Here is an 18,822-nt window from a genome sequence, read left to right as displayed (position 1 = left end):
TTAATATAGTGGACTATAGTTTCCTCAACCTTTCTGTACTAGGTTCTGTTTGGCCACCTTTGTGTATTAACTGCAAGTTTTGGGGAATTTTCTGAAAATATGATTATGTTTTGCCCTTAATGCTCCCTTTGTCCCTGTTGCTTTGCCTGTAATAAGCACACAGGTAATGGGCTTTTTATTATAATATTTAACCTGTACTTCACTAAATGTATCCTCGTTCCCACCTGCTATCCCTGTGTGCACGCACATGCAGAGAAAAATAAATTATGAATGATATTTTATCTTGAAAATGAACTTATCATCAGTCTTTACTATCTAATGTACCAATCAAGTTGCTCCTTTTATAATATGATGCAGTTTTGGGGCAGGACAGAGGAAGGAGACATCCCCAGACTGACAGTCCTAAACCCTTACCTTCAAATAAATAAATAGAATTTCTTATTAATAAATTCGGTCCTGGGGGGGGGGGGGGGGGCTTTGCCCTTACAGGTCCAAGGCGGGACTGTGGTCCACTTAAACCGCTATCCCCGCTGGTATTTGTAGTGCTCCCCTCCTCGGCATGTTTCATGTTGACATGCGTAAAAAACTACACTTCCCCAAAGCTGTCACAGAGCGCTCCCGCGTCCCATTGGCTGCTCGCTCCAGCCGCAGCCCCAGAGAATGAATGAAATTGAAATAGCTGCTACATTACATGTACAATACCGGGGTCTGCAGTGTTGCATTCTATCATACTATATCAAAATGGCCACAGCGGTACAGAACCCCCTCAAATCGTAAGTACAACACGTTTCCTGAGCGTTTGCGGTGCTTGTATTTGTGCATGCTGTCAGTGAAATTTAAGATGCTTTAAATTCCCAGATATTTCTCAGCATGATTATGAGCAGCTCTATACATGCGATGCATATAACCTACAGCGGAGAATGTCAGGGGATGTGAATCAGACCTAAAGAAAAGTTGGATTTAAAGCTGAAGGGGGTTTCTGGGGTTTTTTTGGCATGAGGGGATTATTCTGCGCTCCGATGCAATTTCTATAATCGTTTCCATGAGCCAACAGCAGCGTGTGTGCAGGGATATGGAGGAATGCTGGAGGTAGATTTGGGTGACCCGGTATGTCCCTTGGCAGTGTAGTCAGCCAAGATCACGGTCAAAGCCGGGCTGGAGTGGCAGGCTGGCCGGGAGCTTAGATGTCTTTACAGTACCTGTGTGCACAATTTTTGGACAGAGAGGGGGGTAAACAGGTAGGCAGAATCCGGCTCCCTGCTTGGCTTTGAGGCTGCAGCGCTACCTTTACTACCGGACCTCTCGGAAATATATAGATTGAGGTAAAACCGCTGGTGCACGACTTCTGCTCCGGACTTGCTATTATGTTCAGCGCCTATAATAAAGCCTGTAATAAATCTTAAATGGCAATCCGGTGTTATTGACTTAAAACGTACATCTTAGTGGACATTAATCTCCACCGAGAGGTCTTTTACCGGGTGGATTTCCCGTGAAGTTTCTCCTCTGATCATCGCCTTTGTGCAGGTTTTTGAGACCTTTTTTTTGTTTGTTTTCCCTGAGACTGATTTCAGCGGAATGCAGACGCCTGCTGCCCGCCTGGGCTCTCGGCCAAAAAGGTAGCTGATGTGCGTCTGTCAGCGGGTACTTACACAGATCTGGCCAAAAAATAATAATAATAATAAAAAAAATCGCTCCAGTAAAAACACACACCCGAGGAGTGTTTGAGCACACAAAAGATCCAGCTTAGGCAGTTTCAAACAAAGAAAAGTCACAAGATCTGTGTGCAAAGCAGAGACGCACATCCGATGCTGCCCAGGTTTTAGGCTACCTGAGCAGGGCTACGGGATATAGACTGTCTGTCTGTCTGTCTGTCTGTCTGTCTGTCTGAGATGCAGACACAGGCGACATTAGTACAATTTCATGAACGACTGCCCTGTACGTGCCTGCTTTGAAGAGCCCTTCACAGGATAGAGGATTGCAATGATACTGAATGGGCAACTCTGTGCTGCCCTGATGGACTGTGGTGGTATTTAAATGCATCTTACTCATATCACAACACCGGCTTCAATAATAGTAAAATAAAGTGTGAGGGTAATAATTCTAAGGTTTAATTGGGCCTATGCTCTAACATGCTGGTATTTAGTGGATGGTGGGACTGTAATAGACAAGTGGACTGGATGGAGGCTGTAATGTGGGACCTCTGAGTCCAGAGCATCATCTCCTTTCTTCCCCTCTCCTTATCTCTCTCTCTCCTCTATGGGATCCTCATCCAAGCACAGCCAAAGTGCAGCCAGATTGCTCCCAGAGGCCCTCAGCAACACCCCATCTAGGGATTAAATTGACTGATTTGCATAAAATATATACCAGGAGAGAGAGAGAGGGAAACAGCCTGTGGAAGAGAATACGATGGGGAAAGAGTAAACCGAGTAAATGGTTAAAAATAAGGCTCAGGGCCAGTGACTACTGAAGCAGTGCCCAATTTCCAGTCGTGGTCTTACATTGATTTTTTTAAATGCTTAGAAAGTTAGACAAAAGAGAAGAAAAAAAAAGAAGACGTGTAACAAAGCAGCCAAGTTGTCAGCCAGATTTAATCCTGCAGGGATTCTGGTACACTGTTTCACAAAAGCAACTGACGCTATGCATGGGGAAAAAAAGCTGAATGTATTTATTATACAAGGCCGCAGCAATCAGTGCTGGCCTTAACATCTCACCAACTGCATAAATACCATCGTCATGCAGTATGGGTTTAACTATGTTCCACTTACCACGCTGCTATCAGCTTTAAAACAAGCTCTGGTAATTAGCATGTCTACAAACAAACTTGCTATTAGAGGCTTACAAATTAGAGGCCGATCCTGTAAAATGGGTCCAAACAACTAAATTTGGTCCGATGTCAGCCCTGATAGTGTGGCTGGCTGTGTGCCGGGGACAGTACCTGTTGTGTCCCTGACTGTCCCTAAATCTGTTGAATTTCAGCTATAAATTTTAATTAATTCAGTGGATGTAAATTCTGTGGGAAGCATTTACAATTGTTGTCCATCGCCCAGCCAAGTGGGTGATGTGGTACTTGGAGCGTGGTAGCGGGTTGATGTGCATGTGTGTGTGTGGAAGTACAGTGGAGGGTTTATTTGTGTGCGAAGGCAAATCAGTAGAGGAAGAAGCAGCTATAGCTCCCATCTACTGGGCATTTCCTCGCCATCCCTCTCTCTGCCCGAATCTCTGCTGGATTAGAGACTCGTTTAATCTCTCGTTCTCTCCCTCTCCCGTACTTCTCGCTCCGTCTCTCTCCCACTTATTTCCTCTCTGTCCTCCCATCACCCCTGCTGCCCCGTCTTCCACGTCCCTTCCCTCCTTCTTCATCACTTTCTCCATCCATCACTCTTTTCGCCGTATCTCCCTTTTGTTCAGCCATTTTCTGTTTTTCTATTTTTTTGCTGTTTTTCTTCTACTGGGCCTCAAACCGTCTGAGCCCACCAGTCCCTTACCCTAAACCCTCCTAACCACCACACATTGTGAGTCGAACAGTGTCACTGCTTTTATATACAGCAAATACTAGCGAGGGAAAATTTCACAGATCCCTTTAAATCTTTTTGGATTGCTTATTCTGAAGAGTTCCTTTAGAGGGATTTACTGTAGATTTGGCCCATCAACTGGCATAAAGTTGTGCACACTCCATTGTTCACACCAAATTATACAGTCTTTCCATTTGTTGGTTACAAGGAAGATATGAAGGTCCCCTCACTAGCACTTGCATTCATTCCTGATGTTTCCTGTGAATGACTTTATCCCTAATAAAACCCTTAGAAATGAAAATGTTTTAAATGCAATTAAATTAACAGTAAGATTTTGATTTCGTGACTATCACTTTAAAGGCACAGGTGGCAGAATTTGTCAAAATGGCAGATGACGTGGCACATATTTCAGCATTATTACTTCTTTGTGCTGGATAGAAGGGGAGATGTAGATAATCATGTGCTGTGGTATTGGCAGCGGTTGTGGCAGGGCCTATATAATATCATTTCTGCCCTGCCTGACTGAGCCGAGCTAAATGAGTTCCATGTAATAACCGGCTCTGTGTGCAAACAGCCCTGCGTGATGGCTGAAACCACAGCCTGAGCATCCATTTCTAGATCTTTCTTTCTCTTTCAGTCTCTCCCTTTCTTTCCCTCACTCGCTCATTTGTGCAGCATCACCCGTATGGATGGAGACACATCAACACAAACACGCACGTATACGCACAATGGGAAACACACACAGTTGTACTCTCGCGTTCCCTTTCTTGCTCTCTGTATTTTCTTTATTCGTATGGGAGTAAGCCCCAGGTCTGATGTTTTTAAGGGTATTTCTTTTTCCGAGTTATTCCTTTCATCATCCCCTCATTTAGACTTTCTATCTGTTTTACTTTTTTAAGAAGACAGGATAGGGAGAGACAGAGAGAGAGAAACAGAGAGACATAGATAAGTATTTTTAGCTCTGTGACCTATTTCTCCAGTGCTACCTAACTGACTGTCAGTCAGCTCCACTTTGCTTTGGGACCTTGCGTGATTTCCAGGCAGGACATTTGGAATTTGTAGTTCTGTGGGGTTGCAACTTGTAGTCCAAAAAGGAAAAAGGTGTGTTGGAAGCAGCAACAAATAAATGTTCTCTTGTGTCCTCAGCTTTACTTCTCATTCCTCATTATATTATTCCCAGTGCCTGTGCGTGTCCGTTCGATCCTTATCAGGAGTTGTTGAGAGTGGAGCAACACAAACAAATGGCTGTTTCCCTTTACGTCACTTTAATAAGGATGCAGACACACACACACACACACACACATGAACTCACACATGCACACTGAGATACAGAGGTAGGAAATCCATCGCCATAATAAGAGGCCAAGTGCAGTGGTGATAAATCTCACCTGAAGGAGCTGTTCAGAGGCAGATTGCCTTACCCTGATGTACTGCCCTCCATGCACACTGCAGCTAGCGACGGGTTATATACAAGCGCACAGACTGAACAGCAATGCATGCACAGACAAATGTAAATACTCAGCATGCAAAAATAGGCATGCACTAATTGGAGCATGTGTATGCAGACACAAACACATGCAAACCCACAATCAAGAAATGTGCACACGGAGGGCAGAGATTCATAGAGTTTTATAGTGACTCTGAGATTACCACACCCAGGGGACGAGAAGGGAGACAGACCTAGGAAATGGCATGCACCTCTTCATTAAAATCACACATAGCAAGCAACACAAAGCGCAGAGAGACATGACATGATCTGTTGCATAGCGCTTTCTGTCTTCCCCCTTCACTCTGCCTTTCTCTGTCACATCTCTCGTCATGTTCAAATATGCAGTCAGTCGCAGATGCACACACACATATACACACAAGCGTAGATGCCGTGCTGTGACAGTGTTTCAAGCAAACTGACGTTTTCCAGCTGGTAGTGTGGCGGACTTCCACTCCTGCAGAGACACTGCCACGCACACACACACACACACACACATACATGGCCGTCTGTCCATCTGTCTGTCTGTCACTGTCAAATCATGTGTCCTCCCATCACCCCTCTTTGTTTTTCTGACATACACTCTACCGCTACACACACACACACACACACACACACAAACATCAACACAAAGGTATGTCTGTACATGTTTTCATTAGCTCACACAAGAGCTGGACTGGACCATGTGTGTATGAGCATGTCTGAAGACTTCCCCAGACCTCCAGCATTTTTTCTTGGCACCGCATCATAGTGCATGTGTATTTATGTGCAAGGGTGTGTGTGTGTGTGTGTGTGTGTGTGTGTGTGTGTGTGTGTGTGTGCGTGCGTGCATGTACATCCCATCACTAATGACTGCACTATGGGACAGCACATACACATGCATACTTGTATACGCACTGCATCTCTCTCTCTCTCTACAAATATATATATATATATATATATATGTGGCACTGCAGCCTAGCAATCTTCTGACGAACTGAAGAGCAGGAAAGTGTGTTCACGTGCACATGCACACGCAAATTGGGAAAAGACAGAAAAAAGACAAATCATTTCACTGAGAGTGAGGGAGAGAGAACGGAGCGGAGTGAAGAAGAAATTGAATTGAGGGAGGTGGGGGGGTGGAGACGGAGTGGGTGGGGGGGAATTGTAAGGGTGATATTGCATAGTTTAATCTGTTGAGTTCAGCCATGGAAGGGGCTAGGCTGGGGGGAGGGGAGGAAGAGTACAGTAGTAGGCCGCCTGATATTAGGTCTCCACAGTGCACACACACACACACACACACACACACACAAGCTCCGTAGGCCAGACAATAGCAGACAGCACAATGTGTGTTTGTTTCTGTGTGGATAACTGCACAGATGGACAATGGTGGAGACAGGTGTGTGGACCAGGTGTACAGACTTGAGGATGTTTTTACAGGCTTAAAACAAACCCATACACTCACATTCACACAGAGTTAGCAGCCGTACTCTCAGTAGCATTTGCTCACAAACCTAAAGTGGAAAACATTCCTATGCAGTCTGCCCTTAGCCCTCATAAAGACATCTGCATGTGAACTTCTTAATTTCCTTTCAGTTTAATTACCTCATTTCACCCAGTTGGAAACCACCATCGAAATTAAATCCTTTGTCGGCGTTGACGGCTTTTGTAATTGTGGACTAATTTTTATGCTTCCATCATATTTCTCTTTGGCTTTTCCAATGATGTGATTTCACCTCTAGGGGGAGCCCTCTGTTCCTCTATTGGTTGGGAATCCAGCTAATTGATGTGGTTAATTGCAGCGTAACCAGAAACTGCTGCCAGCAGTGTGTGTGTTTTAGCAGAGTGTGGCTGCATCACTGGACTGAGACTCAGTATGTGCTTGAGCAGACTGGTTCTGCTGGATGGGACTTGAGGGATCACCCTGAGATTCAGACAAAAGCTTAGGCTCTACATTTAACTGCCTGCGATGAGCATGTGTGTGTTTATTGTGTGTGTCAGTCTGTGTCCTCCCAGTGATACCAGTTTCTTCAGTGTTTTGTGGAGGCCTCTCCCTCCCTGCTGTTTGCTTAGTGCAGGCTGAGGCAGACAGCTCAGTGTGGGGTTAGGATTCATACATACACAAACACACACATGCTCCAGGCGCTCTCATTTTCCTTTTTTTCCCCATCGAACCTTGATTGGTTGTGTCTGTGTGTGTGTTTGTGGTGAAGGGTTTCATTTATTGTCTGTAACATGTTTGCATGCGTGTATCTGTGTGTGCATGATAATTAGTATCCGTCCTTTTTGCTGGGCATAAATACTTCGTACGTACATGTGCATGTAATTGGCTGTATAAGGATACGGCTGCTGTGTGTGCACGTGCGTGCATGCGTACAGGTGTCCTTTGTATTGTTTTCGTGCCCTTGCATAGTGCAGGCCTGGGTGATTGTCATTTCCGTCATGTCTGCCAGGACATTTTTGGTAGTCAGCTCAAGTTTGTTAGAGAGCTGGCTCTATGCCAGTTAATTACTAAGGCAGCTAGTTTTCCTCTCCGCGCCCGTGGATCTGTGTGCATCTGTTAGTGTAAAATAAAGCTGGAATAAACCTGAAATAGAAATAAATGTTGAAAATAGCATGATTGGAATAGCGTTGGTCCAAATCAGGTCTTGGATTTTCTTCATCAGCAGTGTGGTTTGATGATGGGCAGTTTGATTTCTCTGTGCCTCTTTGTGGTCTGTGTTTTAAGCAGCTTGCTTGGCTAATAGCACCACAGTGACCACAGGCCAGAACGGTGCAGCTGCAAGAGTTTCCCTCCGTGTGAAGGAAAATCCTCTATTGACACACAGATAGAGCCAAGACTTCTTTTCTGAATCGTTCTGTTTTTGTAAAGACTCTTATTCACTTTGTTAGATGAGAAGACTGATGCCAATCTCACACATGCATAGCAAATATGACACAACAGCCAGCAGCCAGTTAGCATATATTAGCAAACACACTGGAAATAAGGTAACAGCTAGTTTAAGCCTGTAGAAATGAAAGAAAGGAGATAAAATATGTTCATTTGTGAGCGTTAGAGAGGCAAATAGGTGGATTTAGACAGATTTACGCTGGTTGTTCCCAGTGTCTGTAGTATACAAAGCTAACAGTGTCCTTGCTTTATAATTAGCGGATGGATAAAAGAGCGGTTATCAATCGTCTCAAGTAACTCCTGGGAAGACAGAAAATAAATGTATTACTCAAAATGTATAATTAATGTGTGATGGATTCATCAGTGCTTTTAACTTCAAAGCCACCATGTCACAACTTGCATAAATGAATTAACAGAGCAAACTTTCTATGGTTACTCCTTATATCGTGTGTGGATGTTAAAGTACTATGTTTGTTCCACATGCGGAGCCATCAGGAAACAACAGGACGTCCCTTGCTGAATTAAAAACAGGTTTATCTCTCTGCTATTAGCAAGCTGGCCTCGTGATCACAAATTGCACCTAAGGCAAAGTTTGCTAATCACACGCTTTCCACTGATGCCACCTCCTCAATGCAATGTTTGAGTCAAATCTAAAAACAAGAAGAAGATTATTTGACACATCAATGTTGAAGTACATTATTTTCTTCGATGTCTATTTTCAGCTGAATTTGGAGTTTCGTGGGCCAGAAAAATAATCTGCAGCACCTCTAGTGTTATCTGTGAAGTCTTCTTCCAAAATGAGCTCTTCACAGGGCATCCTGGTCTGGTACTACAGAGCTCAGTACTTCAGCCTCTCTCTGTCTTACTTTTGATCTCTTTTTTCCTCCCTGTCTTTCTGCCTCCCACCTTCCTTGGTTCCTTCAAGTGTCTTTTACCAACTTTCTCTTTGCAAAGCTCCCTCTCAGCCTCCACCTTGAGTGCCTCGGCTCTTCTCCCAAACAATCCTCCAAACAGGCAAACAGTCAAGCAGCTCTGCTATCACAATATAATGAGATTGGGAGCACCCAAATTGAAAGAAGCCATTTTCTACAGCTGTCAACTTATTATCGAGGGGGGCGGGGGGCGACTTATTCCAGCACCTCTAAAGGCATCACAGGAGAGAGGGAGGGAGGTGATGGAAGGATGGATGGGTTTGAAATGAGGGGTACTGAGGGAGACGGTGGTTGTGGAGCTCAGGGATGAGCTATTTTGCATTTTGAATGTTTTCTTTTTCTCCCCTCAGCCTCCCTCGCTGGCATTTCAGTTGGGTCAGTAGTGCAGCCTTGAAGTCCAAGTTGTTATTTAACACGTCCCTCTTAATATTTTTAAAAGCACCATGTCAGGCTTTTTGGACCTGCGTTCTTTGAATGTATGTGACTGTCTCAGCATATCTCAGGGTGTGTGTGTGTGTGTGTGTGTGTGTGTGTGCTTATCCTCACTCCTCATGAATATTTATATTCCAGCAGTAGGTATATTTGTGTCCAAGAGAATGGCTGCCTTTCTATTTTGGCCAGAGCTTTGCTGCTACGAAATCAGACTTAAAAATTCAGGCATTGTGGTGTTTTTATCCATAGCTCCTTGTAATGGTTAAACAGTGTCTGACCAGCTGTGTGGCTCTAACCTACTATTTACTGGACAGGCCTCAATTCTGCTCCATTCTTCATTGTGAACTGCAGGGAGGATGAGTGGCACAGCACTAAAGCAAAGTGAAACGAGGTGAGGAAAAGTTCTGGTGACGCACCTCCAAAGCGGCTATAAAATCCTCTAATGGTCATCTACACTGCCAGTTGCAGGCGCTGAGCTGTAAAGAAACATATTCTGTTGAGCAAAAGCTTATTTCCAATGTCACATGAACGGACATGAGCACAGCATGCCCCAAATATTGATGCCCCAAAATGTCACACGACCAACAATGACGGTTTAGGAGGTTTTCAAGATGCCACACAAAACCTGTCGGATAGTAGAGTTGAATTTGTTCTTGTTTTCAAGCAGGATGGTGAACTCTGCTTTTTCCTCTACCCTCCTTCGCTTTTCTTTTTTGGTGTGAAAACTCTTTAATCCCACTTTTAAGGACATTAGCCGTATATAATCTTTTTGTTTGAGAGTCTTGTCGAAATGTCGCATCTTCTCAAACCTAATTTATCCTGCCCAAAGATGATTATATGCTGTGTTTCTACCTTCACATTGTGTTGTAGTATATTGTGGCAGATTTCAGTAATTACCGCAGCCAACTAGGCTTTTAGTCCCCTGAGTTTGTTTGCTTTTTGTCTGTTAATTAGCGAATATCTCAAAAACTGTTAAACAGATTTCTTTGAAATTTGGCAGAAATTTAGGCCTTGGGCCAAGAAGGAACTGGTTAGATTTTGGTGTTGATGGTGCTACTATGTGATCATTTTTCTAGTTTTTTCAAACTGTGTTTTGGCCATTTAAAGCCTGTAAAAATTATTTTTCTCCTGGATTCCTCGAATTTTTCTCCAACATGTCTCAATTTAGATTTTACTTGGTAATCTTATTATTTCTATCCAATGATTACCAATATCATAGTGTTTTCATTTTTTCTGCATCTTTTGCCTTATTTTCATTTGTATCCTTCAGGTGAACTCTGTTTATAGGAGAAGCGTGTTGATGTTCCACTGCGAAGTCTGTTTGGGAATTCTGTGTCATATGCAGAAATAAAAGTTGCATAAAACCTTTTGTGAAGGTTGTACAAAAACCAAAGTGCCTCTGGTGATGTAGCACGAGTGAGTATCAGTCGGGGCTGAAAACTTGTTTAAAAAGTTTGAAAATGGAAAAAATGTGGGCTTGTGGAAAGCTAAAAAAGTGGTTATCAGTAGCCTCATCTCTGCTGAGACTCGTGACTGGAGGCTTCAATGGCAGACGCCAGCAATAATACACCCGAATGCATTGACTACAAAACTGTTTATCTTGTTCTGCTGCTCTGATTGTGAGCCTTTTTTTAACTATCCATTGTGAGTCTGAAAACGTCTTAGGAGTGCAGTGTGCACGGTGCTTTGAAAGCTAGCTAGGTTTTAAAAACTGTTTGATAAATCAAGTGAAAATGGGACTGGAGCAGGTGTCGCTCTGCCACAGCACCTCCTTCCATGACACCTTGGCCTGTTGCTATTCCAGCTTCTCGAACCTGCGTACGGTCCATAAATTAGCCCAACCTGCCAACTAGTGATGGTTCAAACTACAGGTGGTCAGCCATGGAGGAGCTAGAGACTGAACGGATCCTCACACACACCACCATTCTCGTCTGGGCGCTATTACTGGTCAGGTGCCGTTCGACGTCCCCTCTGCCACCACAATGTGACCTAAAGGCTGAATTAGCTCAACCTGACTAAGAAAATCTAGTCTCCTTGCATATGATCTATCATAAATTACTAAACTGTCAACCTCATCAACCTGTTGCACTGGGCCTTGTTAGTCACCTGACAGTAACTTTGGGACTGGAGGCTGCGTTTTGTTGCAGCCAAGCGTCTGTAGTTCATGTCGTAGTTAAGATGGAGGGTGCGAAGAGATGGTGAGGAGCCATTTATGGTTGGAGTTTGTTTTGAGTCTCACTAAACCCTCTGGGGTCTGAAAAGAAATTCAGTATAGTACAGGTAACCTATTATACCTTCATGCATAAACACATTGGGCAATTACAGCCAGATTTTATTCACATCTACTTTGAGTATTTCTGCAAAACTCCAAAATCAATCAGTCAGTTATGTCTTTTAGAGGGTGAACAGATCAGAGCCAAGAAATCCTTATCAGCAGCTGCACTGCACTGTTTCTGTGAGGCTCTGTGTGTGTGTGTGTGTGTAGCTGTAGTTATGTGTATCTACTGTCTGTATAGCAGTGTGACCTTGATGTCTGCACTCAGCAGGAAGACCCTAGAGAGGACTGATTAACAGGAGAGAGACAAAGAGAAGAGAGAGAGAGAAGTGAGAAGAAAGATGAAGATTTAAAAAAGAGGTGTAGCTGTTGATGGGCAGAGTGTGAACATTAAACAGGCATGAAAAAACACTGAGGAGAAATAATTCAGAGAAAAGTGAAGGCGCGTGTGAGAGAGAAGAAAGATGTAAAGAATGAGAAGCCAAACGAATGGTGGGTGGGGTGTAGGACTGACTCACCACACATCTATTGTTTTTTTTTTTTTCCTCTTCTTCTTCTCCCTACAGGCAATCTGGAGGTGCAGTCATCAAGAACAGGTAAGAGGGAGGATGAGAAATTGGAGGGAGGAGGGTAGTGAAAGGAAGGAGGGAGGGTGGAACAAAGAGAAGAACATTACACTGCATGTTAATCAAACTTACACTTGTACAGGTGAGAAAATACAGTGCACACATTGCCCTCACAGTGAAGAATGTGCTACTGTACTGTGTGTGTGTGGTTCAGTGTGTGTGTGTGTGGTTCAGTGTGCAGCTGCCAGCTCATCTGCTGTGACCCAGGTTAATAGGAGTGTGCATCTCCATGGCTCGCCTACACCTGCACACACACACACACACACACACACACACACTCAAACACACTCCACTGTCCACTCACTGCCCCGTTTGACTTACACACATGCATTCAGAAGCGTACAGCTTTAACACACACACACACACACACACACATACAACCTGCCCTACAGCTGTGCAGAAAACTAGACGAAAACTAGACTTGCAGCCCTTCTTCTTCTTCAGACCACACACACATAGAAGTATCCTGTGGGTTTGGTTTCCCCCCTGATATTGGACTGACCTTTGACCCCCACACCACATCCTTTCCCCTCTCAGTCTGGGTGAGGAGTTCTACAAGGAAGCCATTGAACACTGTCGCAGCTACAATGCCCGCCTGTGTGCCGAGCGCTCCATGCGTCTCCCGTTCCTGGACTCCCAGACTGGTGTGGCCCAGAGCAACTGCTACATCTGGATGGAGAAGAACCACCGTGGACCAGGTGTGTGTGTGTGTGTGTGTGTGTGTGTGTGCGTGTGCGTGTGTGCGTGTGTGTGTGTGCGTGCGTGTGTGTGTGTGTGTGTGTGTGTATGAGTGAAGTGTCTGGCTGGCGTGTTGTGTTTGCCAGCTCTTGATCTGCACAAACGATCCTCTCCAGTCATTCGTCCTGTGGCGGCCTCCCTTCCTCGTCTCTCTTTCCTTCCTCCTCCTCCTCGTTTCCAGGCCTCCTACCTTTCACACCTCAACTTTTTTTTTTACTTTCCCCAAAGGGAGTTTCCTCACCGCTTTCTCTTTCTCTGTAACATCAGTGTATTTTGGCAGTGAATCAGACACTCCTTTAGGCAATGATATGCTGCTGGCACCAACTATTCCAGGGAGAATGCACTTATGTGTGTGTCTGTGTGTGTGTGTGTGTGAATCATTGTAGTTTGTAGACATTGCCTAGTGTTTGTTTTTAGTCATGATTTACACAGAATAGTGTTGCATTATATAGACAATTCAGTAGATTAACATTGTGTGTCTGTGTGTGTGTGTGTGTTAAACAGTGAGAGAAAGTCAACAAAAATAGTTTTATTTAAAAACTGTATAGGAATAATGACATTTTGGCTTTAGATCCATGTGTTGTAGCTTAGACACATTAATTGTTATCATTTTGTCGATCCATTTTCTAACCTATAATGTGTATCGCTGTGTGTTTCAGGTCATGCTCCAGGTCAGTTGTACACATATCCCGCTCGCTGCTGGCGCAAGAAGAGACGATTAAACATCCTGGAGGATCCACGTCTTGTACCGATCGAGTTCAAGATCGGTAAGGAGGAGTGACCCATTAAGAACTTTCACCGTCGTCAGCATTGTGAAATCTAATTGAGTGAATTAAAAATTGATGTTAAACCTCTAACATGCCATATAAAATTACTAAAATCAATAAAAAGATATTCAGAGAACTGTGCAGTTCACATACAGTGGGTACTGAAAGTATTCAGACCCCTTTAAATTTTTCACTCTTTGTGTCATTGCAGCCATTTGCCAAAATCAAAAAAGTTCATTTTATTTCTCATTAATGTACACTCAGCACCCCATCTTGACAGAAAAAAACAGAAATGTAGAAATTTTTGCAAATTTATTAAAAAAGAAAAACTGAAATATCACATGGTCATAAGTATTCAGACCCTTTGCAGTGACACTCATATTTAACTCACATGCTGTCCATTTCTTCTGATCCTCCTTGAGATGGTTCTGCTCCTTCATTGGAGTCCAGCTGTGTTTAATTAAACTGATTGGACTTGATTAGGAAAGGCACACACCTGTCTATATAAGACCTTACAGCTCACAGTGCATGTCAGAGCAAATGAGAATCATGAGGTTGAAGGAACTGCCCAAGGAGCTCAGAGACAGAATTGTGGCAAGGCACAGATCTGGCCAAGGTTACAGAAGAATTTCTGCAGCACTCAAGGTTCCTAAGAGCACAGTGGCCTCCATAATCCTCAAATGGAAAAAGTTTGGGACGACCAGAACTCTTCCTAGACCTGGCCGTCCAGCCAAACTGAGCAATCGTGGGAGAAGAGCCTTGGTGAGAGAGGTAAAGAAGAACCCAAAGATCACTGTGGCTGAGCTCCAGAGATGCAGTAGGGAGATGGGAGAAAGTTCCACAAAGTCAACTATCACTGCAGCCCTCCACCAGTCGGGGCTTTATGGCAGAGTGGCCCGACGGAAGCCTCTCCTCAGTGCAAGACACATGAAAGCCCGCATAGAGTTTGCCAAGAAACACATGAAGGACTCCCAGACTATGAGAAATAAGATTCTCTGGTCTGATGAGACCAAGATTGAACTTTTTGGCGTTAATTCTAAGCGGTATGTGTGGAGAAAACCAGGCACTGCTCATCACCTGCCCAATACAATCCCTACAGTGAAACATGGTGGTGGGAGCATCATGTTGTGGGGGTGTTTTTCAGCTGCAGGGACAGGACGACTGGTTGCAATTGAAGGAAAGATGAATGCGGCCAAGTACAGAGATATCCTGGAAGAAAACCTCTTCCAGAGTGCTCAGGACCTCAGACTGGGCCGAAGGTTCACCTTTCAACAGGACAATGACCCTAAGCACACAGCTAAAATAACAAAGGACTGGCTTCGGGACAACTCTGTGACCGTTCTTGACTGGCCCAGCCAGAGCCCTGACCTAAACCCAATTGAGCATCTCTGGAGAGACCTGAAAATGGCTGTCCACCAACGTTCACCATCCAACCTGACAGAACTGGAGAGGATCTGCAAGGAAGAATGGCAGAGGATCCCCAAATCCAGGTGTGAAAAACTTGTTGCATCATTCCCAAGAAGACTCATGGCTGTACTAGCTCAAAAGGTGCTTCTACTCAATACTGAGCACAGGGTCTGAATACTTATGACCATGTGATATTTCAGTTTTTCTTTTTTAATAAAGTTGCAAAAATTTCTACATTTCTGTTTTTTTCTGTCAAGATGGGGTGCTGAGTGTACATTAATGAGAAATAAAATGAACTTTTTTGATTTTGGCAAATGGCTGCAATGACACAAAGAGTGAAAAATTTAAAGGGGTCTGAATACTTTCCGTACCCACTGTAGGTTCTACTCTGACAGTATCACATATACTCTGTAGATTCTCTATCAACTTATACAGTTTTGATTGAAGCCGTGTTGGATCATAGACAAGTCTCCAAAATGCAGCCTGCTGTTTTTGAAAAGTTTGGAATATAAGTTCTGTGAAACTGAGCAGTGCTGGTTCTGCACATCAGACTAAAGTGTCCCTTGTTCTTCTAGGTCAGAAAATATCACCACTTCCCAAAGAAAGAAAGAAAGAAAGTTTTATGTGTAGTCATCTTTTTTTTTTAATTAAATGTGTGTAGGTGACTTCCATGAAGGGTAAACACCTGTAACACACACCTGCACAGATCGACAACGATCAGTCCAGCCCGTTCACTGCAGAAGTCCTGGTGCCTTCGTGAACCAGCCAAATTTCATGTCCTCAGGGCTCTGTCAGCGCAACTGAGCATGTCAGCATGAATGTGAAATCTCAGCTGTTGTCTGACTGTAATTGTCTCATTTTTCAGACTATGAGGCTTCTCTAAAGAAGGAGGGGGGGATCCCAGACGGGCCTGTGCTGGAGTCGCTGCTTGCCGGGGAAACCCTGGACAAAAAGGTAGAAACCAAGGAAGAAGAGCCAATGAGCGAGTGTCAGGTGAGACTCGTTTCTTTCTCTTACCTTTTCTCATTTTTACTCTCACTCTTTCACTTCTTTATTGCTCTCTTTGTCTTCCTCTTCTCCTTGTTTTCTTCTTGTATTAGCCCATCTATCTTTTTTTTCTGTCTAGATTACCATCTGTGTTTGTGTTTCTTTGTCTGTCTCTCCCTTTGTCTCTCTCGGAGTGTGTGTTTTGGCTGTAACATAGGCTCCCCACGGCTCTGACAACTCCCTCCTGGCACAGAGCGTGTGTGTGTGTGATTACACTGCAGCCAGTCTCGGGTTTTACGGGGATTTTGCTCGTGTGTTTTACAGACCGAGGGACATTTGAGGGAAGTCCACCTCGCCCCTTTATACAGCATGTTGCACTCAGTAACTTCTGAGCAACAACTTAATGCTCATCTGGCTGGAGTATTTCACCAGCTCGGGTTTGCTGCTCTTGAACTCAGATGGACAGCTAATCAATCCACAGTTGAGTGAATGACCCTCATGGTGGCCCTCTGAGAGCTGGAGGACTGTTTAGAGGCTCTAATCTGGGGATTTCAAAGACTGTAGCCCAGATTGAGACTGTCCAAATCAGGGCTTTATTTCAACACTCTTCCCTTTTTGCTAACGCCTTTGTATTTTTTATGCCTCAGAATCATAGATCATCAAATCACAATGAACCTTTTAACAAAAAAGACACAACCTCTTGTCTTAAAGCGTCGATTTTCGACATAAAGTTCAGTTTACTTGTGATAAGTACTTTTATCCAGTAGCACCCACAGTGATGGCTCTGGTTGTAACAACATGACCCTGATGCTGTTGATTTGTTCTAATAAAACATTACTATGAGCAGTTTGAAATAAGCTGTGGGTAAGTCTCACAAAATAACTGAATGTAGTATCCCCCGACTGAGATGTCTGGTGGAAATGAAAGACGAGTGAAGGAAAGTCATGGAAACAGACTAACCTGTCTGACAGTCCTCTCTCTTTACCTCACCAATAGAAGTTGCTTGTCGGGGATTTCCCTCATGAGCTGGAAGTGGACGAGATGGACGAAGACGTCCCGAAGCGCAAGAACCGTACCAAAGCACGGGTACGACAGCAACGAACTTTTATACTTCATCTCTTTTTTCCCCCCTGATCATTTTATGCTGAGCTAATGAACCAAGAAAGACATTTTTGGCTGAGTGTTGAAGAGTGAAGCCAAGAAAACCAAAATCAGCAAAAGTCACCCAGAAATGACTTCCTCTGAAAAAAAAATGTCTCTGAGTCAAACTGTGGTGGGCCTGATATGGACGTACACTCTGAGTGTAGACTCAGAGTGGAGAAGGTTCTGCATTAGATGACTGTAGGGCTGTATTAAGAGGGAGCTGTCTGCTAAATAAGCACAACCAGAGCTTTATCTGAAGGTTTAGTTTGACTTATAGAAACTGGAACTGCATCTACAGAAATGGCACATCTCTGTTATCCTACACCTGAGAATATGACGGTTTCGATTTGTAATATTTCACATGATGAATGAGTCTTTGCTTCAGTCTGCAGTAAAATGTCATTAAACAAACCAAAGGTTGTTACAGAGTGAGTGCAAACAGTTCCAGAGACTGAGACCATGCTGGGATGACCTTTTTTTTTTAACAACTTTGATTAGCTCAGACAGGTTTCCCCCCCCCCTTTACTCTTTTGGGGCATCCTATGGGAAGATAATCAAGTGTTAACAATATTCTGAAAAGCATCTCACACACACACATACACACACAAGTGCACATGCTCACACACAGACCCCAGGGTTGCTAATTGGAGCTGTTGCCCCCCTGCTAGGTGTCATCAGCCCCCTCCTGCTGGAAGTGGAGCTTTACACTGAGAGCAGATGATTAGAATGGAAACGTGTGTGTATGAGTCAATGTGTGTGATTGTGTAGATGCAGACTCTTGAGCACAAATGAGGGGTGTGCTGTTAGTTTGTTTATTCTCTGTGTGTGTGTGTGCATACAGGACTTGTGTGACATGTGTGGAAGTTCAAACTTTTTGTCTGTATCTTACATGTCTGATTTTACTTGCGTGTGTGTGTGTGTGTGCGTGTGTTCGTGTGTGCGTGTGTGTGTGTGTGTGTTTTGAATGCAGGCCCATGGTGTCGGGGGCATGAGAAAGAGACAAGAGCCGCCCGCCATTGAAGACAGAGACAAGCCTTACGTCTGCGACAGTGAGCACTGCAACTTTTTATTCCTACTCTTTTATATCCTGTGTTTTATTGGTTTTAAAACTTAGACATACAGAAAACTAACCGAATACTCTCCGGCTCTACGGCTTCCAGTCTGTGGAAAGCGTTATAAGAACCGCCCAGGGCTGAGTTACCATTACACTCACACACACCTGGCAGATGAGGAGGGAGAAGAAGACTCAGAGCGACACACGCTACCCTTCCAGCGCAAGAACAACCACAAGCGTGAGTCTGCTGCCTGAATATTCATTTTACTTACTGCTAGTTGTCTTTCCATCCACCGTCATCATCGTCCTTTATTTACTTCATGTGGGGCTTTTTGCTCGGCTGGACGGGCTGATTCTGGATTCTCTGACATAGACAACATATAAGTTCCGCAGTCATTACAGGTTCCTTCCAACAAAATTATCCGAATATTATCAAGAAGTATTGATCGTCCCTGAGCTCCCCCTGCAGCGTTATACATAACTTCAGTGCTGACTGAGCTAAATCCAAAAGTTTGCACTTGTGTGGATGGATAAAGGATTAGATTCCTCCCAGTGCAGGGCTGATTTAGCTGATTCAGACTGATGCAGTGATGC

General features: G+C 44.0%; 1 protein-coding gene across 5 annotated transcripts in view; it reads left to right on the top strand.

Annotated features, from left to right (window-relative positions):
• The window catches only part of dpf1 (double PHD fingers 1), a 43,503-nt gene that overhangs the window by 2,722 nt on the left and 21,959 nt on the right, over positions 1-18,822 (top strand). For 2 of the 5 annotated variants that reach the window (XR_003296351.2, XM_026318692.2), the window contains exons 2-8: positions 12,073-12,102; positions 12,670-12,830; positions 13,530-13,637; positions 15,910-16,037; positions 17,028-17,117; positions 18,145-18,223; positions 18,335-18,466. Coding sequence is in view for 4 of the 5 variants with exons in the window: in XM_026318692.2 (XP_026174477.1) it covers positions 12,746-12,830; positions 13,530-13,637; positions 15,910-16,037; positions 17,028-17,117; positions 18,145-18,223; positions 18,335-18,466 (622 nt within the window). In the remaining variant the exon portion in view is untranslated. The remainder of the gene's footprint in view (positions 1-12,072; positions 12,103-12,669; positions 12,831-13,529; positions 13,638-15,909; positions 16,038-17,027; positions 17,118-18,144; positions 18,224-18,334; positions 18,467-18,822) is intronic. The other 3 variants (XM_026318717.2, XM_026318710.2, XM_026318726.2) reach the window with 3 other exon arrangements.

This window comes from Mastacembelus armatus, chromosome 13 (assembly GCF_900324485.2).
Source record: "Mastacembelus armatus chromosome 13, fMasArm1.2, whole genome shotgun sequence".
Lineage (NCBI taxonomy): Eukaryota > Metazoa > Chordata > Actinopteri > Synbranchiformes > Mastacembelidae > Mastacembelus > Mastacembelus armatus.
This window is presented reverse-complemented; position numbering and strand designations above follow the sequence as displayed.